At 37.0% G+C, this 20440-nt stretch overlaps 1 protein-coding gene across 8 annotated transcripts in view; it reads left to right on the top strand.

Moving 5' to 3' along the window:
• SENP6 (SUMO specific peptidase 6) overlaps positions 1-20440 on the top strand; it is a 42140-nt gene that overhangs the window by 727 nt on the left and 20973 nt on the right. For 2 of the 8 annotated variants that reach the window (XM_072408538.1, XM_072408540.1), the window contains exons 2-10: positions 2544-2637; positions 6161-6224; positions 7711-7853; positions 10222-10326; positions 11898-11918; positions 12131-12195; positions 13036-13178; positions 13867-14242; positions 16944-17164. In XM_072408538.1, the coding sequence (XP_072264639.1) occupies positions 2544-2637; positions 6161-6224; positions 7711-7853; positions 10222-10326; positions 11898-11918; positions 12131-12195; positions 13036-13178; positions 13867-14242; positions 16944-17164 (1232 nt within the window). Of the gene's footprint in view, positions 1-2543; positions 2638-4788; positions 4970-6160; positions 6225-7710; positions 7854-10221; positions 10327-11897; positions 11919-12130; positions 12196-13035; positions 13179-13866; positions 14243-16943; positions 17165-20440 lie in introns of those variants that run through there. The other 6 variants (XM_072408543.1, XM_072408539.1, XM_072408545.1 and 3 more) reach the window with 6 other exon arrangements.

A 20440-nucleotide genomic window follows, 5' to 3' on the forward strand; every position in this document is an offset into this window, starting at 1 on the left:
CGGGGTTCTGTCTGCCAGTCCAGTCTGGCGGGGTTCTGTCTGCCAGTCCAGTCTGGCGGGGTTCTGTCTGCCAGTCCAGTCTGGCGGGGTTCTGTATGCCGGGGTCTAGGTGTCCGCCAGTTCTCTCTGCCTGGTGTAGGATGTCTGTTAGCAAGCGGATGAGGGGCTTTGCTGGAAAGGGGCTTTGCTGGAAAGGGGCTGTAGATTCTTTCTGCAGAGGCTGTGTCCTTGGATTCTGTGTTTATGCGATTTAACAGTCCCCAACTTCTGACTGCATGGGACAGTAATTTCTGTCTGCATGGGCCAAGCTGGCCTGGCCTTGGAACGCTGGGAGCATGGGCCAGTGGTCTGCAGGTTTTGTGCATTGGCCAAGGGTCAAATTATTTTATCTGTATAGGCCAATCAGGGACATAAAATGAACTGGCAGAACTCAGGCTGTGGGTTATGGGTGTCTGCAGGTCTGCAGGGGTTTGCTGGAACAAAATTAGGTGAATAAATTGCACATATGATATCATTCTTTCAGATCACTCAATTGTCAGGAATTGTTATTTCATATTAACTTTTACCTAGAGCAGTGTTCTCCCCAGAAATTTTGTTCAGCTGGGTGGGGAAAAGCTGTAAATGGGTGGTCAAACAGGTTGCGGCGTAACGTAACAAATTTAGTGTTCCCAGTTGTTTTTAATTCCATAGTAATCCAGTAACCCCCCCCCATATTTCTGTTCGATTTCTACCTTCCCCACATTGTGCACTTTGTATCCCCCCCCCCCCAACTTTCCGGTAGACACCCAAAAAACATCCAGGTGGTTATTGAAAAGTACCGGACGGTGCACCTGGCTAGAAGGGGCTAGGGAAAACACTGTAGAGGTTGTATGTTCCTTAAATGAAAAGTAGCCACTCCCTTACATAATCAGTTATCCTGGGGATAAGTTCTTCATAATACGTTTTGGTTTGCCACCCTGAGTTTTTCCATTTAGTAGGTCAGGGTGCCTGGGGCAGTTTTCAAGCACGTCTGGTAAAAAAAAAAAATCCCTGAAACTGATTGTAGCCTGTGGTGCAGAAAATATTGTTCTTTTCACAAACCGCCAATGGAAATAATTAGAAATTAGCTCCTTATTTCTATGAATTATTACAGGAAACAATTAAAAAGATAAATCTGCTTGGTGATTTGGTAGCATGACTTAAAATCGGTTTTCATTTCAGTTTGACTAATTTGTGGAATATAATTGGGGTTGTGGTAAGGCAATGTCACAAACTTCACCTAAAACATTTAATTGATATTGATAATCTCAGTTTGGAGTTTACTGTCCTATTAAAGGATTTCTGTCTTGCATGTAAGCTGGCACTTTTAAATGTTTTCATAGGCTGATGCATTGTGTTTATACTTTTTAAAAAGTGGACGTACACATACATTTCTGATTGTTTTCTAACTTTCATTTACAGCATTCTTTTTCCAGGTCTGTCACTCAGATGTCAACAGGCAACCAACACTTTTATAAGGCTAGCAAATATAGACTTCTATTTTTCTATGATAGTAGAATCCCAATATAAGCAAATATCACATATAATTAAAGTGAATGTCACCAAAATAAAAGTGGTGAAGAATGCGTGCCCATAAAATTAAATATTTATTACTGAACTTCCCCACTGCCCATTTTGCTGATTATTGCTGTTGCAGAGTAGACATGGAGATCTCAGCGTTGTCAAACTATTGCAACGTTCTGCAGGTTTTTCGGTTTTTCCACTGATCACCACAACACTGGAAGGTTCAGTACAGACATAGAGATCGACATGAAGAACTGCAGGATACAGAGGAGGACCTGAAATTAAACACTTCTAGTTGAGTTGTATTCATTATAGTCTTCAAAGAATGTTTTTTTTTTTTTCCCCGGAAATAAGGCAGTGATCTTGTGGCATGGGCAGTGCAAGGGCTGAGTGGTAAATGGCCACATACTTTTAAACACTTTTATTTGTTACAAAGTCGCTTTAGATTAGACCTCTAACTTGCCATTTTAGGCAGAACAGGCTTACTTTACTGTACGGAACACTTAAGGGGATTGACTTGCTCCTATGTTTCCCCAATCTGCCTCTGGAACTCTGAGAAATACACAGCATTTCTCGGTATGGGAGAAGATGCCTCCCTGGCATACAGTGGTTGGTACCTAAGCCACCAGGTGTTGGCATGTAGCAACTGGTGGCATAGGCACAGTCCATTTCAGATTCATACAATAGTAATAGGAATGCTTTGCAGTAAATTTGAAATATGGGAAAAGAAGTGGTGGGTAATTAGGTCCTCTGAAGGATTCCTACAGTAAAATGAACCTGCTCCATTGTTCAGTATAGTGCTGAACATTAAACTTTTCATATTGTAAAAATATTCCTTGGATAATTTGCAAGCTAAAAAAAGTAAAGTTCTAATGTTGCTTGGAGTTTTTGAAAATGTGTGAAATTGTTATAAATGAGCAATAAACTAGTAATATTTACTTTATTTTGTTGGCAACTAGAACTTGCATTGTCTGATACGGACTGGCTCTGCTTTGTTTTAGCTTTGGGCAGATCAGAGTCCCAGAAAGATTCAGGTTTTAGAAATAACTGGAGTTTTGAAAGCACGGACGAAAGTGATGATGATGTTGAAAAAGAGTAAGTACAGTTCTGTGGTTTCTGCATTCCATTTTGATGGCACATTGGAAAAAAGTAGTGTTTACTATATCACTTTTCTTTGCTATGTTTCCATCTCTTCTTGGTGTATTTGTTGTGTTTTTGTGAAAATGTATTACAAGCTGCTGCTCCCAAACTTTTCTTCAAAATTCTTGTCCCTGCTTATGTATTTTTTGCGTTTTTGGGTCATTTATAGGAATGCAGATCCATGGTGGCTGTAACACCGTGTGTTCTGTAGTTTTAATCTGTTTCATGTGCATCAAATTCTGCTGTTAGAAGATGTGAACACAGGTGGTATGTATATGAAAATGGAGTCTGTATGCATACATAACTTAGCCTAACCTGCATCTATCGCATTGGGATATGTCAGGCTTTAAATTAAAGCTTTCACAAACGTGAGCAATTCAAACTACTTTGATAAAATTTGGTGATTTTTAAATGTACAGGAGGTTACCTTCAATATACACCTAAAGCATCTAATAACTTGGTGTTATAGGAAGCTGAAGCTGTAAGCCTTTCTTTTCTTTCAGTGGAGATGTTAAACTTTTGTACAACCTATTCTAACTCCTAGTGGGCATTAGTGTAATCCAATGTAATAAAACCAGAAAGAAGCTTTGAATGCCATAAGGGTAGACTTCCCTTCCAGAGTTTGGCTTGCACAGTCAGTATTTACATATAACTTGACTTCCTTTAAGCTACGTACACATGTCCAACGGTTTTCGCCTGATAGCTCGGAGCTGATCGTGAAAGATCCTTTTCAACGACTATTATTGCACATGGCTATACAGCTTTAGTTCTGGATCTGCTGATTGTGTTGACTTGTTTTACTGAAGGTAATGTGCATTTTTCTCCTTATATGCTTTGTATTACCCAAGTCCAGACAGGTTTACTTTAAGCAGTACAGAGTAAATTTTTTTTTACCTGTGAGCAGCTGTAGTAAATCGCCCAATAAACATCTAAAGTTTCTACAGTACAGTAGAATAATCCAAGTGTAATTAAACAGAGTATATTGATGTCCTTCTATTGTCATTATCATCACAAGAAATGCTTGGTAACCATCTACCTGTGATATGTTTTTGATTTTTTTTATGTTTTCACTTTGCTGTTGTATATGATAAATTACATTGTTGCAATAGTACCTTCTCCAGAGACAAATCCTGGTGGTAATGCACACAAATGGCATCGGTTTATATTCCTTGCTCTGACCTCTAGGGCAGCACATGGTTCTATCTCTGTGGCGATATAAGAACTGAAATTAAGCTCGACAGCATGTAATAAAAATTGACACATCTGCATTGGTCAACTGACCCTTTTGGAGTATTCTACATTTCAATAATTCATGCAAGGTTTGCAGAAGAGTCTCTATCATTACTCTGTGTGTACTCCTTTTACTCCTATACCCCTTCCTGCCAAGACCTAGCCCACAGTGACATCTTTTCTGCGTATAAACAGCCTTATTTTACTGCCTGATGCAATTCTCAGGTGACAGGCATTGTTATTTCTCCTGAGAAATGAAATAGAATTGGACCCAGTGTAAGCTGCATCGTATTGTTATGTACAGAATGCTCTATTAGCTGCAGGTACTGGTGCTGTAGATTTCACCCTGCTCTTCTTCTGTAAAACTTCTTCCTAGCTATAGCCATTCTGTTTTGTATGAACACATGATCACGTGATCATCATGAACACGTGATCAGCCTCATGAACAGTTCATCATCAGAACATTTTCATATTTGTTGTGATGTAACTGCATTGATTGAGCTGTAAAGATGGTGAATTGTATATTAGGATAAACACATTCACAAACTTTTTCTACCATCTAATAATACAAACAGCAGCTAAAGCAGTGGGTAAGGTGACAATTTTGTATATTCTAGGAAGCCACTGCCAAAACAGGTAATATTTCATATAAAAGTGCATGTAAAACATGTGTAAACATTCCTTACCTGGATGTGTTTTAATGATCAGTTTTCTACTTCAGCACATGTTTATTGTAGAGTCCATCATTCTGCAGTTTACTGTCTTTTTGAACAGTGGTAAGAGTGGTGTTTACTTTCACCCTTTAATGAACAATTTTTATTTGTACATCGTACCACAGCTCACACTTTTTTTTTTTTTTTTTTTTATATGCAGATGCTTTCCAAAAAAATGTCAGCCTGTTTATTTTTGACTGTTGGGGCATTTGGGTTTCCAATTTCAAATAAATGGGTTGCTTCAACTCAATTCACAGTAACAAGTATATGGTAAAACACTAGAAAGCAGAAGTCTGATGAAAACCTAATAGTTAAAGCATGACACCAAGCAAATTAATATACAGGTAAACACACGTCTAGATTTTAATGGTTTTTAACTTGCCAAGAAAATAGAATCCTATTCAGCCACTGTTTTCATCCAGCAATCCCTGCTAGATGGCTTGCACAGCTCCTTCACTATAGTTATGCAATCTTGTTTTGTCCAGAAGCCACTCTAGGTTATGATTGGAAAATAAAGGATCAGCAGCATTTTAATAAAGTCATTCCTGCTTTCTGCCATTATGTGAGCACATTGTAGTAAATCCTTTAAATTGGATAGGTTGAGTGATCTAGAAGATAAAGGAAGTTTACTTGGCAAAGTAAATTATAACCCTGCTATGGTATTTTTTACTTGGCTTAGCATTAAAATTCTCATATTACATTTTAAGAATATCCAAAAGGCTGATTATGTGGTTGAACCCATTCACTGAGCTGAAGTGAAAATCTCTTGGATGGTGATAATTGGTTTTGCTAAATGACTACCCTTTAGTCTTTTAGTAAATCAACCCACATTGTAAATATATCAAAGTTTTATTTGTGAATGTTAGAATATTTACTCCTGCATTCTAATTTCATTTCTCATTTTTATGTAAATACTTCAAGCTCACTTACTGTGATAGATCAACAAGGTGTCCCTGTTTGTGTTCACACTGATAGTAGTGAACGTTGCCCACATTCTCTATCAGTCCTCTCGATGTCCCTCTGCCTGCCTCAGACTTGACTTGTATATTCCAGGAACTCTGCTTTATTAATAATGATTAAATGTATTTGTTTTTGTGAGGTGCATAGAATTACACTGCCACAGATCTCTGTTTTAGGCCCAGCAGAGTAAATGTTTAGATGTCTGGTAAGAGTTCTCTACATCAGCATGCTTTGCTATTAGGATTCAAGCAGATACAGACTTTAAATCGACTCCTAGATGCATGTCCTGATCCACAAGTAATGTTTGGAAAGTTTTAGGGAAGGTAAAATTCTTGACCTAATTGAAATTGGCAGAAGCAGAAATATTTGAGAGTAATTGACTTTATTAGGACATCATTTTCCATTTTGCGTTCATCCATACTATGTATCTAAAACACAAATCATCAGTAATCTATTATAATAAAAAAACCAGAAACATTCCCACTGTGTGACATTTATTATTGTCTGACCTGATTAGCTGAAAACATCCTGAATCTAAAATCTGTATGCTGATTACACATTATTTTTGTTTATAGTGGTATAAACTTGCTCAGCTGTGAAGAAAGTGATGAATCTAACTCCACGCCTAGTGAACAAAAGGCAAGTTTACAATGTTTTTGCTTTTAATAGCTTGCTTTTCTGCAGCTTGACTGCTTTTTTAAAAGAAAACCTCACCTCTTCAGTGTTTTGTAGGGTGTATAGATAGCAGCTTAATCAAAAATCCTTATAAGTTAGCACTTTAAAATACTTGTTTATTGGTAATTCCATATATCTGTGGGACATTTGTATTTACACATTATACATGCCAACTTTTGATTCTTGCTTTGTTTTATTTCATATTGGTTGTGCTTCACTGCTACTTTTTAGAATGCGAGCATAGAACTGGGTCTGTTGTTAAAGCAATGCATCTGACAGTCAGCAGCATTCTCTGGTGGAAAATCTGCACCAGTCAATATTGCTAGGTGTCAGATTTACCTCTTTATACGTATATTCTTACGTGTCTAGGTCTTTTTGCCCCGAAATGTTGAGGTCACTCAAAGTGTTATCTAAAATCACTATAATTATGTTTTTTGAGAGTTGTTGTTTATACATCACTAAAGTTCATGTATGTATTTGCAATGTCTCCTAGAACCCATTCACACATTCTTGCACTTCTGCAGTGCTAAAGTCTATTTACATTGGAGATGCCTAGGGGTACCATTAAAAATGAATGAGACCCAATTGTTTGCCAGTATTTTGGTAATGCAGGTTTTACTGCAACTGAGAGGTCCTAAATGTATTTATTTTTAGGTGTTTGCAGTATGTCTCTCAATTCTATGCATGGCTGCTATGCTCCATCTAAAAATGTAGTGTGAGTGCTTAAGAAGTAAGAGAGTGGGTAATGGGAGAGGGAAGTACTTACCCCCCTGGCAGTCTAATTATGTCTGTATTTGCATGTAAATTTATTTTACATTGTAGACCTATAATTCTTAGGCATAAATCACCGAAAAATGACTATTATTAATTAACAAACTTTAAATAAAAAAAACACAAAAATCTGTTAAAACAAAGGTGCATAAAAATACTGAAACCTGTAATATAACTAGTACAGTAGCATGTTTATTATATATATAATTCCTTTGTATTGGATTTAATACAGTTATTTTGTATTGAATCCAATACAAAGTAATTTGAATTTCCCATCACGCTCCCTCGTATCCACCAACGTCACTGGGAATTCCCGGGAAACGTCGGTCTGCTTGCCGGAGGAAGAGGACGCAGCACAAGGATGGGATTCAACAGCCAGGACACTGGTGGAGGCCGATGGGACCAAGTAAGTTATTATTTTTTTATGTTTTTAGCTACCCCGAGGGCCACACTCAGGATTCCCGCTCAGCGGGTTAACTGGGTTACTGAAAGGAGTGTATACTTTACCAATGTGGTTGTATTTCCCAGTCCGTGCGCCCAGACTCTGAAATATGTTGTGTGTCCTAATCATTACAGCCCCCTAGCAAAGCAGGAAGGCTGGATCATGAGAATATGCTTTGTCTTTTTTTTAATTCTTACATCTTAATAGTCTGTGCTATGTGTGTTAAATTTATTTCAGCCCAGACAGGTTAGACCTGGAACAGGGAGAGCTCCTGGGGAAAGCATTAGGACTTATGAAAGAAAAAACAAACCCATACTCTTGAGACCAGTGAGAGGCAATGCTACTGGACTGAACATGTTTGAAAGAAGCAAGAAATTGGGGTAAATGTGCATTCATTTATTATATACAGTTATTATATACATTATATACAGTTCATACCAAAATTGTCATCTGACAACTTCTCATTTCCTAAGGAGAAAAGTTTTTACTCATTTGTTACCATTTTGTTTTTAAAATAACTGGTAAGTGTTTGAGCATCTCTCAGGGGTTTCCTTATTGGGGATTTACCTTCACTCCTTATCCTAGAAATTGATGAAAAATGTGAAGGACACTGACAAAGATAACAAAAACATCCCAAAAGTGAAGAAAGGTTAGGGATGACCATGTTTCCAGTACTATTTATGTCGCCCTGTCCTGATGGCACTCACACCCACCTCCTACTTTTCCCATGCTGATCACAGGAACAGGTATTACGAAAAATTTGTCTGTTCACCACACTATCCAAAATGAAAGAAAAATATTTTATTTGTAGTTATGCCTTAAAGAAGGGGAAAAAAGATATGTATTTTAAGAAGTGTAAACTAATTACTGTATGTGTAATAAATTTATGCAGGTTATGTCTTCTGGATAGTAACATATGCTCCTATTTGATATTAGATTTTAGATGGCAGTATGGCAGTATTGTATAGTTTATAAAAAACCTTTACCTTTCAAAAATAGCTTCTGTTGACTTCTTGCAAGTAAATCAGAAAGTATCAAAACCACTGTTCTCTTAAAAGTTATAGCTAACTAGTCTTGTAGGTTTTTGACAAGTAAATTTTGCATGGTTTAGGAGATTTAAGATCAGACAGATCAAATTATACACATTTCCCCCATATAGTGGACCCAGAACCGGCATCCTATGTATGATCGCCTCTGAACTCTATAGCCTTTTATCCGGGGTTTCTTTACCAGCCTAGTAAAAATAGATCTGAACTGGGATACACATAGGGGAGAGACTTTCATGCTAATACATTTCTATTAGGGATTATGCCTTCAATTGGTTGAATAATACTTTGAATTATACTTTAAATTATATTCCTAACTTGTTTATTAAGATTGCTGGTTAGCCTGTCGTTAACTTTGATCCAGTTCAATTTTGCCACAATAGGTTCTAAAGAAATTTCAGCTTTCTTCCATGCTTTCACTAATGAAATGCGTGCAGCTAGAATGTGTAGGAAGTGGTGGTTTATGATTGCTAAATAAGGCCTCCTCTGGGGTCCTCTCTACCTCAGTTTGTACTTCCGGACAGAAAGTTTGGGCTTTTGGGCAAGACCACCATACATATTCCATGGTGCCCCTCTCCTCACACCCCCTAAAACATAGTGGGGAGGATGAGGGGTGATAGCATTCTATGCAGTCTGGATTCAAATACCACTGTAATAAAACTTTATATTTCGCTTCCACTAGAGTTAAGCGATACCTTTGAAAGTGCTAGGGACATCTCACTCCATTCCTCTGATTCCCATGTCCTGCCCAGATCCACTTCCCACAGGTCCATGTACTTAAGTTTCTTGACCGGGACCACTAGTGTTGGCATATAGCAGGGAAATCTGACCTTTATCTGCTATCAAGTAACACAAGCTTTTAAAGGGGTTGGATTGAAATGGATGTTCCGCTTTTCTATGTTTTGAACATAGAAAAGACTAGAGTTGTCAGGATCTAAAGTATTCTATACTAGGGAGTTCTCTCTTGCTAACCAAATATTCAAAACTGAACATTGCCTATAGATCTATAACACCCTTTATTCTCATGAAATCTTTATCTATCCACCATCTAAAGCATTCCCAATCCCTTTCTGAGAAAATTCTGGATTATCCCATAAGGGAGTGAAGGGCAAGTGAGGCAAATAAATTTTCATGATGGATTGAAGTCTGTCCCATACTTAGTGAGTGAACTAGAGTGAGGCAGTGTACTGCAGGTCTGGCTTTTATTTTTATAGAGATCCACATCATAGAAGCTATTGCCACTCATTGACATGCCAATCCATCCAATGTGACCCACTGTGGTCTAGCTCCCATTAGGTTGCGTAAAGACAGATGAGCTGGTTGAGCTGCTTTGATAGTAACGAGTTTTAAAGAAGAAATGTAGCTTTCCTTAAAACAAAAATGCTCTGAAGCCATAACCAAATGATTTGGAAACCCTTCCACGGAAATCTGCAGTATCTAGTAGAGGAAACACATGACACTCATATTGAGAATTTGGCTCAGTTAGGGATGAAAAGGGAAGTTTATTTTGTGTATTTTGTGATGTCTGTGCATTACATAGTAATTGGGTTTGATACTTGTCATTTAGGAGCCTTTAGTTTTACTTAAACTGTAAAAAAAAGTATACAAATGCAACTTTCAATGTATGATTGATTTTGTGAAAAATGTATGGTTTTGGTTTGTGTAGAATAGTGAAGTAAATGTTTCTTCTTTTCAATGACAGAGACGGTGTCCAAAACATTGCACCAGGATCTGGAACACTTGTTCAAGGAAGAGTTTTCCATCACACAAATATTACTCGAGCAATTGTCAAAACAGCTGCACAGAGGTAAGTTGTCCAGTTTTGCTCTACAAAAATTACCTATACTGTTGGTTTATAAAATACTGTATAACAATATTTGAAATATTTTTGAGCAGTTTATTTCCATTTTTGCATTATTATCTCTAGTTTTCAAATTGTTGTATATAATAGCAAATGCTGTTAAAATTAGCATTTGTTATAGTGTATTCTCCACTTTCTTTTATAGACAGCTGGCACACTATTCTGCTTCGGTTTTACAAGGCAAAAAATGAAAATTTGTCTAAGACATGTTAAGGTTCTTCTGTCTGTGTGTTCTTTACTAGTGACATCTATTTTGTTATGGGTTCCCACAATACTTGACTTTGCAGTAATATGTTAAGCAAATGTTTTGATGTATGCTTGTTGTGCATGACCACATGAGTTATCTAAGATAACTATTGCAAATTTTATAGTTGTATAAAGCAGTTAAGGTGGACCTAAACTAATTTCTTTTTTACCCTACATAAATGGGTAGACAGCCCTTTTATAGAAGGTAAAAATTACCTTCTTTTTTTGGGGGGGGGAGAATCGATCTCACCCATACACAGTGAAGCACCGAGATGAAGGATGATTGCAGGACGGCGAGGGACATGATCCAGAAAACCTCCGGAGGGATCGACGGATCTGAGAGTAAAGTTGAGTGAGTTTTTGAAAGCCTTGTGTTGTATAAAGACCCTGAAAATGAACTGCATTTTCTCTCTTTTTGGTTCGCTAAATATTCCATTCAAACGTTTTTTTTGTGTCCATTTGATAATTGCAAAAAAAATGGACATCACAGACACAGCCATCTTTTTTTTTTTTTTTCTGCTTCCAGATGATTAGCCATCTTGATCCACTGGATGAGATTACTTCTGTGCTTGCACGTGGAGTTTATTCAGTCCCAGTATCTCCAGGGGATGCCGGGATACCCAGCACATCCCAGCATCATACACTAAACTATACCTGTGTGCAGCTCAGTGTTTCCGAAGTAAATTTTCAAAATGGAACTTTAGTTTTGCTTTAAAAGCAAGAAGCCTGTGGCCTGCAGCACTTTCAATTGCCCAACTGTGTGTATTCTCATTGAATCATGGAAAATATAGTCCTTAGTTCCCCCTGGTCAATGTATCTGATGTGACATTAAGCACCTGTGTAAATCAACCCCCAGGAGTCTATTCATAGTTGTGTGTGTCTTTTTTTTTTTTTTTTTTTTTTTTTAACGACCAATGACACAAGAAAGAAAATTAAAATTTGATAAGGGGAACTAGAGATGCAAAAACAGCAGGATCCTTGGTCTTTAGATTTGTAGTGCATTTACATATGCTATGCTATATTTTTTGTTTTATTGTCATGCCTTTGTTCTTTGTACCTAAGCAAAACAGTATTTTGTTTTTAATTTTAAGCTTTTAATGAGCAAACTTAGAATCGCAATTGATAAGGTACAAAGTATGACACATTTTCTGAAGAATGCTTTGTAAGTCAAATAAAAGTCCAAACTAAGATCTTTGTTTTTTAAGTTAGAAGAATAGGTCCTTAAACATAGGGTTTTGTATCTTACACTGTTTTTCTTTTTCACATTTAAGCAGTCTGGACAGAAGAGAAAGGTAAGTTTGTGGATTTCAAAGAAACGCATGAATCACCATTTTCCCCCATATTTCTGAGCCAAGCTTAGTGCTTTGTTTTTTAAACTATAGCTTGCACCCTGCAACTTATCTGGAAGTGCTTCAATTTAACATGTAAATGTGTTACAACGTGTATGTCGTATAAGATTTTACTTTTGTTACTTTACTGTCTGTATTTGTTTTTTGCTACAAAGGAAAGAATATCCACCTCATGTTCCGAAAGTAGAAGCTGATGCTAATAGGATACCTCAAAGACCAGGTAAATTATTATGTTTGAATGTGTCATTGTAAGCCTGTAGCGTAGGTAATATAAAATCAAAATATGTGTTATAAATATAAAATGTCATTAACTTTGATTTTATATGAGGTATAAAAAAATGTAAATGAGTCAATATAACTTTTTTTCTTTATATTGTACTAAGCTGTCATTACAGAAACGTACAGACGATTCCTATGTATCAAATCCTGCTTTAAAACAAGAACTAAGTGTGTCACTAAGATTTATCTGCGTTCTAGCGCATCATCTCTCTTTTCTTCTCCCATCTTGATTGGTTGTGCCAGGATGATGTAACTGTGTCTCATGCGTGCGGAAGTTCATTCCAGCACATGTAAGAGAAGCCATGATTGCTGGGTTTCCCTGGCAACCAAACCTACATTTTGATTGCAGAAACCTGGAGCAATTAGGTAGGTAAGACACATTATTGTAGAAGGAACATCACCTGTCCCTTTCTGCAATAATGACCTGCCTGATCATGCAAACCTAAAAGTGGAACACAGTGGACTTTTTATGTGTATAATAAAAATAAATTTGTTTATGTGCTGGGTTTAACTACAACCCATAAACAGAGGATGGACTTTACTAACCATTCATATCATTGATACTCCACTCCGCAGCCTCCATTCTGTGACCCATTTATAAAATTTTGGAGGAGAGCCTGGCTGTTTTCATGGATGGATCCTTTTAGACCTACAGTGGTATTAATTTTTAAGAATCATAGTGTACTTAGGAGTGTATATGTTATGTGCTCAGCTCCTTATTGCCTTTTTTCCAAGAAAAAAGAATGATACTAAAAGTCAAAGTAATGGATTTTCTTTTTAGGCATCCCAGATACAAGGTTGCATACTGATGGAGAGTTAGAGGCTAAACCAAGAAGAAAGGTACAACAGAAATGGCATAGCAATGCAAATGAGTGTAATTTGCCTCTGACTCCTTCAGCTCAGCTGCGTGTAATGGAGCCAGAGGTATGTTGTTGTTAACTTTCAGTTTTATGTGGAGATGTGTGTGTTTTTGTTTTTTATTTTTTATAACATTCTTTATTCAGACTAAAATTTACGTATAATATAGATCCATAGGTAAAAAAACTTTAGATATACATAAAAACAGGATAGAAAAGCAAAAGCAAAAGTTTTTTGTATAGGGTGATATTCCTTTTTACTTATAAGCCTATAGCTACCCCTGAGAAGATTGTGGGGGGGGACCTTTCTGTTAGTTTCCAAGACAGGAGAATACTTGAGACAATAACCATCTTAACAATTGTTTTGTTTGATTTATAGCATTTGTATTGTTAACTCTTGTATTGGTAGAGGTTTAGCCACTGATTCTCTTCTCTTTAGGTTGTAACTCTTCTGACATAGGCTTTCATTCACTTTTAATATACCATCCTCTCTTTTAGAACATAAAAAAGAAATAGAAAGTTGGTGTGTTTTAACTTGCATGCATGACACGCACATTTATATATGTCCTCTGTGGCAAGGCAATATTCCTTTCAGAAATGTGATAGTGGTTGAGAGCATGTGTCAATGTGAAAAGTATGACTTTGGTAAGAAGGAAATACCTGCTTACTCACCATTTTTGCTACACACAGGTCTACCCTAATCCACTTCTATTTCAATAATTTTTCTGTTTTTTGTGTTTTTTTTACTCTGACAGAGCATGCAGCAAAACGAACCTTTTCAGTTCTGCACATCTTGTATTACAGACAGTAGAAATAAGACAAAATGCCAAAGTTGTGGAGGTGCACAAAGACTTTACAGACAAAACTCATCCATGTCTGAATCGCCTGCTTCCCTAACTCGGCCTTCAATTCATCAAAATGCAACTATAGAAACTTTTGTTAACAAAGGTTTAAGTGCTACCAACTTCTATGGCTGTACTCTTAGTAAGGTTCCTGTGGATTCCAATTTAAAGAATGAAGCACGGTGGAAGCTGTCTACGCCAAATGGAAGGATTGGACTTGCTGCTGAAGCCAAGATGACAAAAAATGTAAGAACTAGGAGTACTAGATCGTCAGAAGCAAATGACACAAGTAAGTTGTGATTTTATGTCATTCTTTCCATGATGTGTAATATATATATATATATATATATATATATATATATATATATATATATATATATATATAGGGGTGCTTTGGAAAAAAAAACAAAAACACAATACCTAAATACCTATTCTAAACTTGTAAGCCAATATCACCAGATAAGACTACAGAACACCTCTCAATTTATGCATATTAGGAGAAGGAGATGTTCTGTAGTCTTTACACATTCAATGTTCATCACTCCTCCATAGATAAAGTACAGTGGGTCAGCATTACCATCCTAGGATAGAAAATTTGTTACTGGTAGATATTTTCGTTTCCTTTTTTCTGGACTTTGGGTCAATGAGATTTCCTCTTAATATTTTATAATAAGATAAAATAATAAAATATAAAACAATAATTTTTTTATTTCTTCATTTCTTTATCTTCAGATTTGAGGGTGCCAACCTTCTTAAGCAAGAAATAAAAATCTTTCTGAGCTGCAGGTGTGATAAATGGGCAACCTCTATCTTTGAAATTCCTAGATGCACTACCTAGATTTAATTATTTCACCCTCTTTGCTGGGGGAAGGGGCGGTGTGGTCTTGAGGTAGCATACTATGTGTAGATAGCAAACTTTGGTTGTGTCCTGCAGGAACATGTACTTTTGAGATGTATGTTTCACTGGTAAACAATTCCTCCCAGTGAGGCTGAGCTGAGAACCTATAGTCCTTCGTCCTGTACAATGCCAGGTCAGTATGTTTGGCTGTGCTGCATGGGCCCGGCAGTAGAGTAATCTGGTTTCTCTTAGTTTAAAGCTGAACTTAAAGCGTACCTATACTCACAAAATCAACTTTAGCTTATGGATAACATAAGCCAAAGTTATAATCTGAATACTTTTTTTTTTTTTCAGCTTGCGTTTACCTTTAAACATGAAAAACGAGTTCTGGCCTCACCCCCAGGTCTCTCCATCGCCTAGGCGGTGAGGTGCAATGTGGGAAATGCCATCAGTGTTTCTAATCCCCTCCCACTGCCCTAATTATGCAGATTATTTCTGTCACTGTGGGACTGCTCCATCTGCAGCTGCTGAGCTTGTGAGATCTCCATGCAGAGAGGGAGGGAGAGGCAGGGGGTGGGGGGAGGAGGAGGAGGAGAAGGTCAGGAGAGGAAGAAAAGGTAAACTTGCCAGTCACAAGCTGGCCACTTCCAAACACTTCAGAAATCATTATATATATTACATGGATACAAGCTGACCCAGCCAGTGCCACCAGGGAAGACTGACATTTTAGGGCAAGTAAGAATAGATTAATACTTGAAAGACTAGTTTTGTGAGTATAATTCCTCTTTAAGGCTTCTGTGAAATGTAACCTTATGGTTTTTGAAAGAAATTTACCTTGCTCACTCTCCTTAGAATTCCTTAGAATACATTTTTTTTTTGCCAGAAAAGAAATTAAGGAAAATTAATAATTGAAACATGAGCAGAAGTAAAATGTTTTTGTGTATGTAGTAAAATTGTGGAACTTTTGTCAGGTTTTTGTTGCTTCCCTGGGGCAGATTTTCTCTTTCTTCCCATCTGGTAAATCATGGAGAACGTGAGCAACATCTTTCTAATTAAACAAACCCTCAATTGCAGTAAAACCTGACTGGTTCTAACCATCCCCCATTTTACCCCCCAAAAATATAGGTATAGGTTACATTTATCCTAGCTTAGAGTTTAGTTTATTTAGACTTTTTGGTGTTCACAGCAAATGGGAGGCATCTTTTTTTGAGATAAAATTTAGAAAAAAGTGAGTGGGATTCTGTCATAATTGGGGTTAGAATTCAAAGTTTTCAGTCCAAGGTAAGAGGTATTTTTGTTCCATCTCATTGGAGACAAATGCTGTAAATCAAACAATTGAACTTGACCCTCCACTACAGCTTGTGGCCCTGGTAACACAAAATGCTTAAGGCTGATAATTCATGTGAATTAATATGAATGCTGAACTTGTGGAGAATGATGCAGAATTATAATTATAGGAGTACAGCAATAATAAGTGTGATCCCAGGCAGAAGTTATCGGGCAGCTATTGTAGTGGTGAGCTTGATCAATACCATGATGTGTAGTACATGTCATTGCCTGCAGAAAGGTTAGGGGATTTTTTTCCTAGTATGGTTTTAGTCTGTGTGAGAGGTTTCTTAGAGCCAAAGTAAAGTTTAGATCACTCCAGTCCGTTGCTTAAGTTACTTCTAAAAATGCCATTGATATAGTCACAAGGTCAAGCTAGAAATGAATCTAGTTTTCTAATATGCAGGATAAATATTCTCTAGTTTAAAACATGCTCCAGTAGGTCTGACGATTTTTTTTCACATGTGAAACATGCATTTGAACAGATTTATTCAGCTGATTTAGGTAACAAAGATTTTATTTAGACTATTGTAAAAAAAAGTATTACATTTTAGAATGGGAGATCAGCATTGCTGTCTCATTTCATGTTTACATGTTTGGGCAAATTAATTCTCTGTATAGCATAAAAAAAAAATCCTAAAAGCATGACATTTGCCTCTTGTTACATCATCTAATTTCTACACTTTTAGGGTGTGTCAGAGACTTGGAATTTCGTATTCTGATAAGATTTGCTTTGAATAACACTATACATTATTTTACTATACTATTTGTATACTACTATTACTATACTATTTGCTTGTTTGACCTTTTTATTTTTTCCTTCTAGTAATCCTCTCTAGTGATGATGAAGACAATGCTAGCACTGGAAGTACAAGTAGAATAGAAAGCATCTCTCCTCGACCTGCTGATTCGGCTTGTTCTTCTCCTGTTCCATCGTCTGGAAAAGTAGAAGCAGCTCTGCGAGAAAATTGTTTAATAGATATCAAGTTGAGTAACCCAGCAGAGTCTGACATCACAATACCCAGGAAAGCAAGAATGAAAGATCAGGTACTATCTTCAGTTTAAATGTGTTCTTTAAACTATGTTTTGCTAAGTTATGTGGAGAGACTTTTCAGTGTGTCTGGTTGAACTGCCAAGTGCAGAAAAACATTTCAGGAGCAGTGTTTTTTTAATGGCAGGTGGGAAATGGGCCAACTTTGTCTTGTCTTTAATCCCTTGAGAACTTGGCCATTGACAGATGGAGCTCTGGCTCCGAGACCATCTTCTTTGGGCCAAAGTTGATGGTATATTATAGAACTTTAAATATGTAAAGATGACTGACATTGCCTAAAAAAAACCCAATCAAACTCTCCTAATTTATTGAAATCCGGTTGTATATACTGTAATAAATGTGGGTGTTTTAAGAATAAAATAAAAACACTTTGCTACCATCACATTGAAGTGTCAGACCATGGCACTCACACACAAGCTATCCTTAATGCTGGTATAATTAATGCCTCACTGAAAACTCATCTAATTATCATTGACTTACTGCTTGAGCAGCGCTGTTGATTAGGCAGTCTTTGGAGGATTTTGGCTTAGAGCTGGGTTACTTCTTGAGTGTGAGGCTAACATGTTTCCAGCACAGAGTTTATTTAATCTCTGCTGCAGCACTTACTACAAATAAAAAGGTAAAAAGCCATATTTATCACTTTATGTGCAGCCAGAGACTTTCAACTGGGCTTTTAAAATGAAAAATGTGTGCTTCTGTTTTTACCTTGAAAGGCCTTGTCGGAGACCAAATATATATCAAAATTTATTGGCTGTCTCCCACATACTCTTCAGTCCTGTACAAAGCCTATGGATACAGTACTAACCTCAAATTCATGTTCATGATCTTTTACTTACCTACTACTATTACTAGAGAATCTTTCTCTCCCTGGGATTTTATGCAATAGGGCTTTTTTTATCCAGTTTTAAATCTTGTAACATTTATTTCAATCAATGTATTTTTTTAACCTGCTTCTTTTCCTGTGCTATGCTTCAATTGCTAATTTCTAAATCATATTGTAGGTGTAAACCTATTTAGTTTAGTTTTTATACAGAATATTATAAAAATACATCTAAAGTTTTACCTGTCTAATAGAGATTCATTTGCTTTCTTTATTTGACAAGCAAAACATTTTTGCTGTTTTGATTCAGTAAAACATTTGCAGCCCCTGATAAGAACTAAAGGCACCCTCTGGTCTTCTAGCTTGACAGCAGGCTAAGGCTTTCATAAGTATATTTTCGAGACTACTGGGTTAGACAGTACAAAGTGTCCTTAGGAGACCAAGTATAGGAACAGGAAGATCTCTTCTACAGGAAGCAGACAAATAAGTTGCAAAATAAGTCATTCACAAGGTTTCTAAAGTTTAGGTCTGCTTTATGTTTAAGGTTAATTTTGTTAGTCTTGTAAAAAAAATTATATATATTTATATTTATTTATTATGACTGGGGAACACATTTTTCTTGAGTTAGAACTTACACTTGTTTTTTACTATTTTTTGGGTGGTGAATCCTCAAATGACCCCAGTTGTTTTGCTATCACATCCCAGTTGTTTTGCCATCACATATGCCATCTGTGTGTACATCCCATCTACCCTGATACCGTTCTTTGATGACCTTCAAATCTTGGTTGAATCGTTCACCTTGCTCATCACTGACTGCATCAAGGTTTTGGGGAAGTTAGAAAGATGGCTATGCGGAAAATGCACCTTGATGCTCATATTGCAACCAATCATTTTGTAGCTCTCCAAGAGTTTTTGCACAATTTCTGTGTAATTTTTTGCTCGTCTATTTCCAAGAAAGTTTTTGACAATGGCTTTGAATAATACCCAAGCATTCTTTTCGACTTCTGACATTGTCCTGATGAAATGTTCATCTTTGATGAGCTGCCAAATCTGTGGACCATCAAACACATCAGCCTTGATCTTTTCAAATGACAGGCTAGGAAATGCCAAAATGAGGTACTTGAAACAGTCTCCTTCAATTGGCAAAGCTTTAACAAATTGCTTTATCAGACCCAGTTTCATGTGCAGAGGTGGGAATATAATATTCTTTCTATCAACAAGTGGCTCATGTGGAATGTTTGGATCAACTGGTTTTAGGGCAGATCCTGGAGGCCAATTCCTTTCCACCCAATGCCTCCCACGAGCTCTGCTGTTATCTGTATGCACAGATAACAGGGATACTTGGTGTATCCTCGTTGCTGACCAAGAAGGAAGCATACCATTTTAAGGTCAACCGATGACCCAATTGTGTTGGTGATATTGCAACAACTCAATGACTCCCTTTATGTCTCCATATTCTTCACAAAAAAAAAAACTGAATGGCCAATTGGGACTGACCCAAATATATTGCCATTGTGAAGGAGGACACACTTTATCTTTGCTTTGAACTATCGATGAATAGTCGCCAGTTGAGTTAAATATTTGAATTCCCAACTCCTCCAATAAACCAGGTATGTTGTGGCAACACACAAAGCCACGGTCTGTTGCAGAAATGCAATTTTTTCTGGTTTTAAAGTACGATATCTTCGTTCCTTTTTCAAGTAAGTTCTTCTAACACAGTCTTGATGCTAGGAGTTCTGAAGCCTTCTTCGATAGTCCTAAATCATGTGCCAAATCACTCAACTCATGCTGATCAAATCTCTTACGAACGGAGTCGTCTTCAATTTCAAACTCTTAATCGTTGTCACCTAGTTCATCACCATAATCATGTTCTTCTAACGAAAACCGGCACTGGGATTTCATCTGAATGAGCCACTGGGCGTATAGCCGATGGTAGACTAGGATACTCTGTTACATTTATTTTTCTTGTTATATCCTGAAGTTTTCACTATACAAAAGTAAAAGTCACTGAAATGATCTCCTGACTCTCGCCAAACCATAGGTATACCAAATGGCATCTTATCACACGTTCCCTTGGTCCACATCCGTAAACCCTCGATACACTGTTTGCACACTTTATGAGGGGCCAAGACTTATCTTAATCACCAAGTTTAGCTTTGAAATATGCCAAATAGGCTTGCTCTACAAATGTGCTGATGTTCGCCCTTTGACTGGGAATGGTGAAACAGCCACACATATAACAAAATGAATCAGGGTTGTTTAGGCACTTATGGTGAGAAACAGCAGAGCCAAACATGATCTGAAAGAAAGGAAATATGTGTTTAAGTAGAAAAATAAATTTTGCTTATTCACTTCGTAGAGCAGCGCACAACTTCTGACCACTCTGCCTTGCTTGTAAATGAACAGCTTATAAAGTCTATGCTACAGTAATCGCATTATATAAGGGGTAGAG

This window comes from Pyxicephalus adspersus, chromosome 4, assembly GCF_032062135.1.
Source record: "Pyxicephalus adspersus chromosome 4, UCB_Pads_2.0, whole genome shotgun sequence".
In the NCBI taxonomy this organism is placed as follows: Eukaryota; Metazoa; Chordata; class Amphibia; order Anura; family Pyxicephalidae; genus Pyxicephalus; species Pyxicephalus adspersus.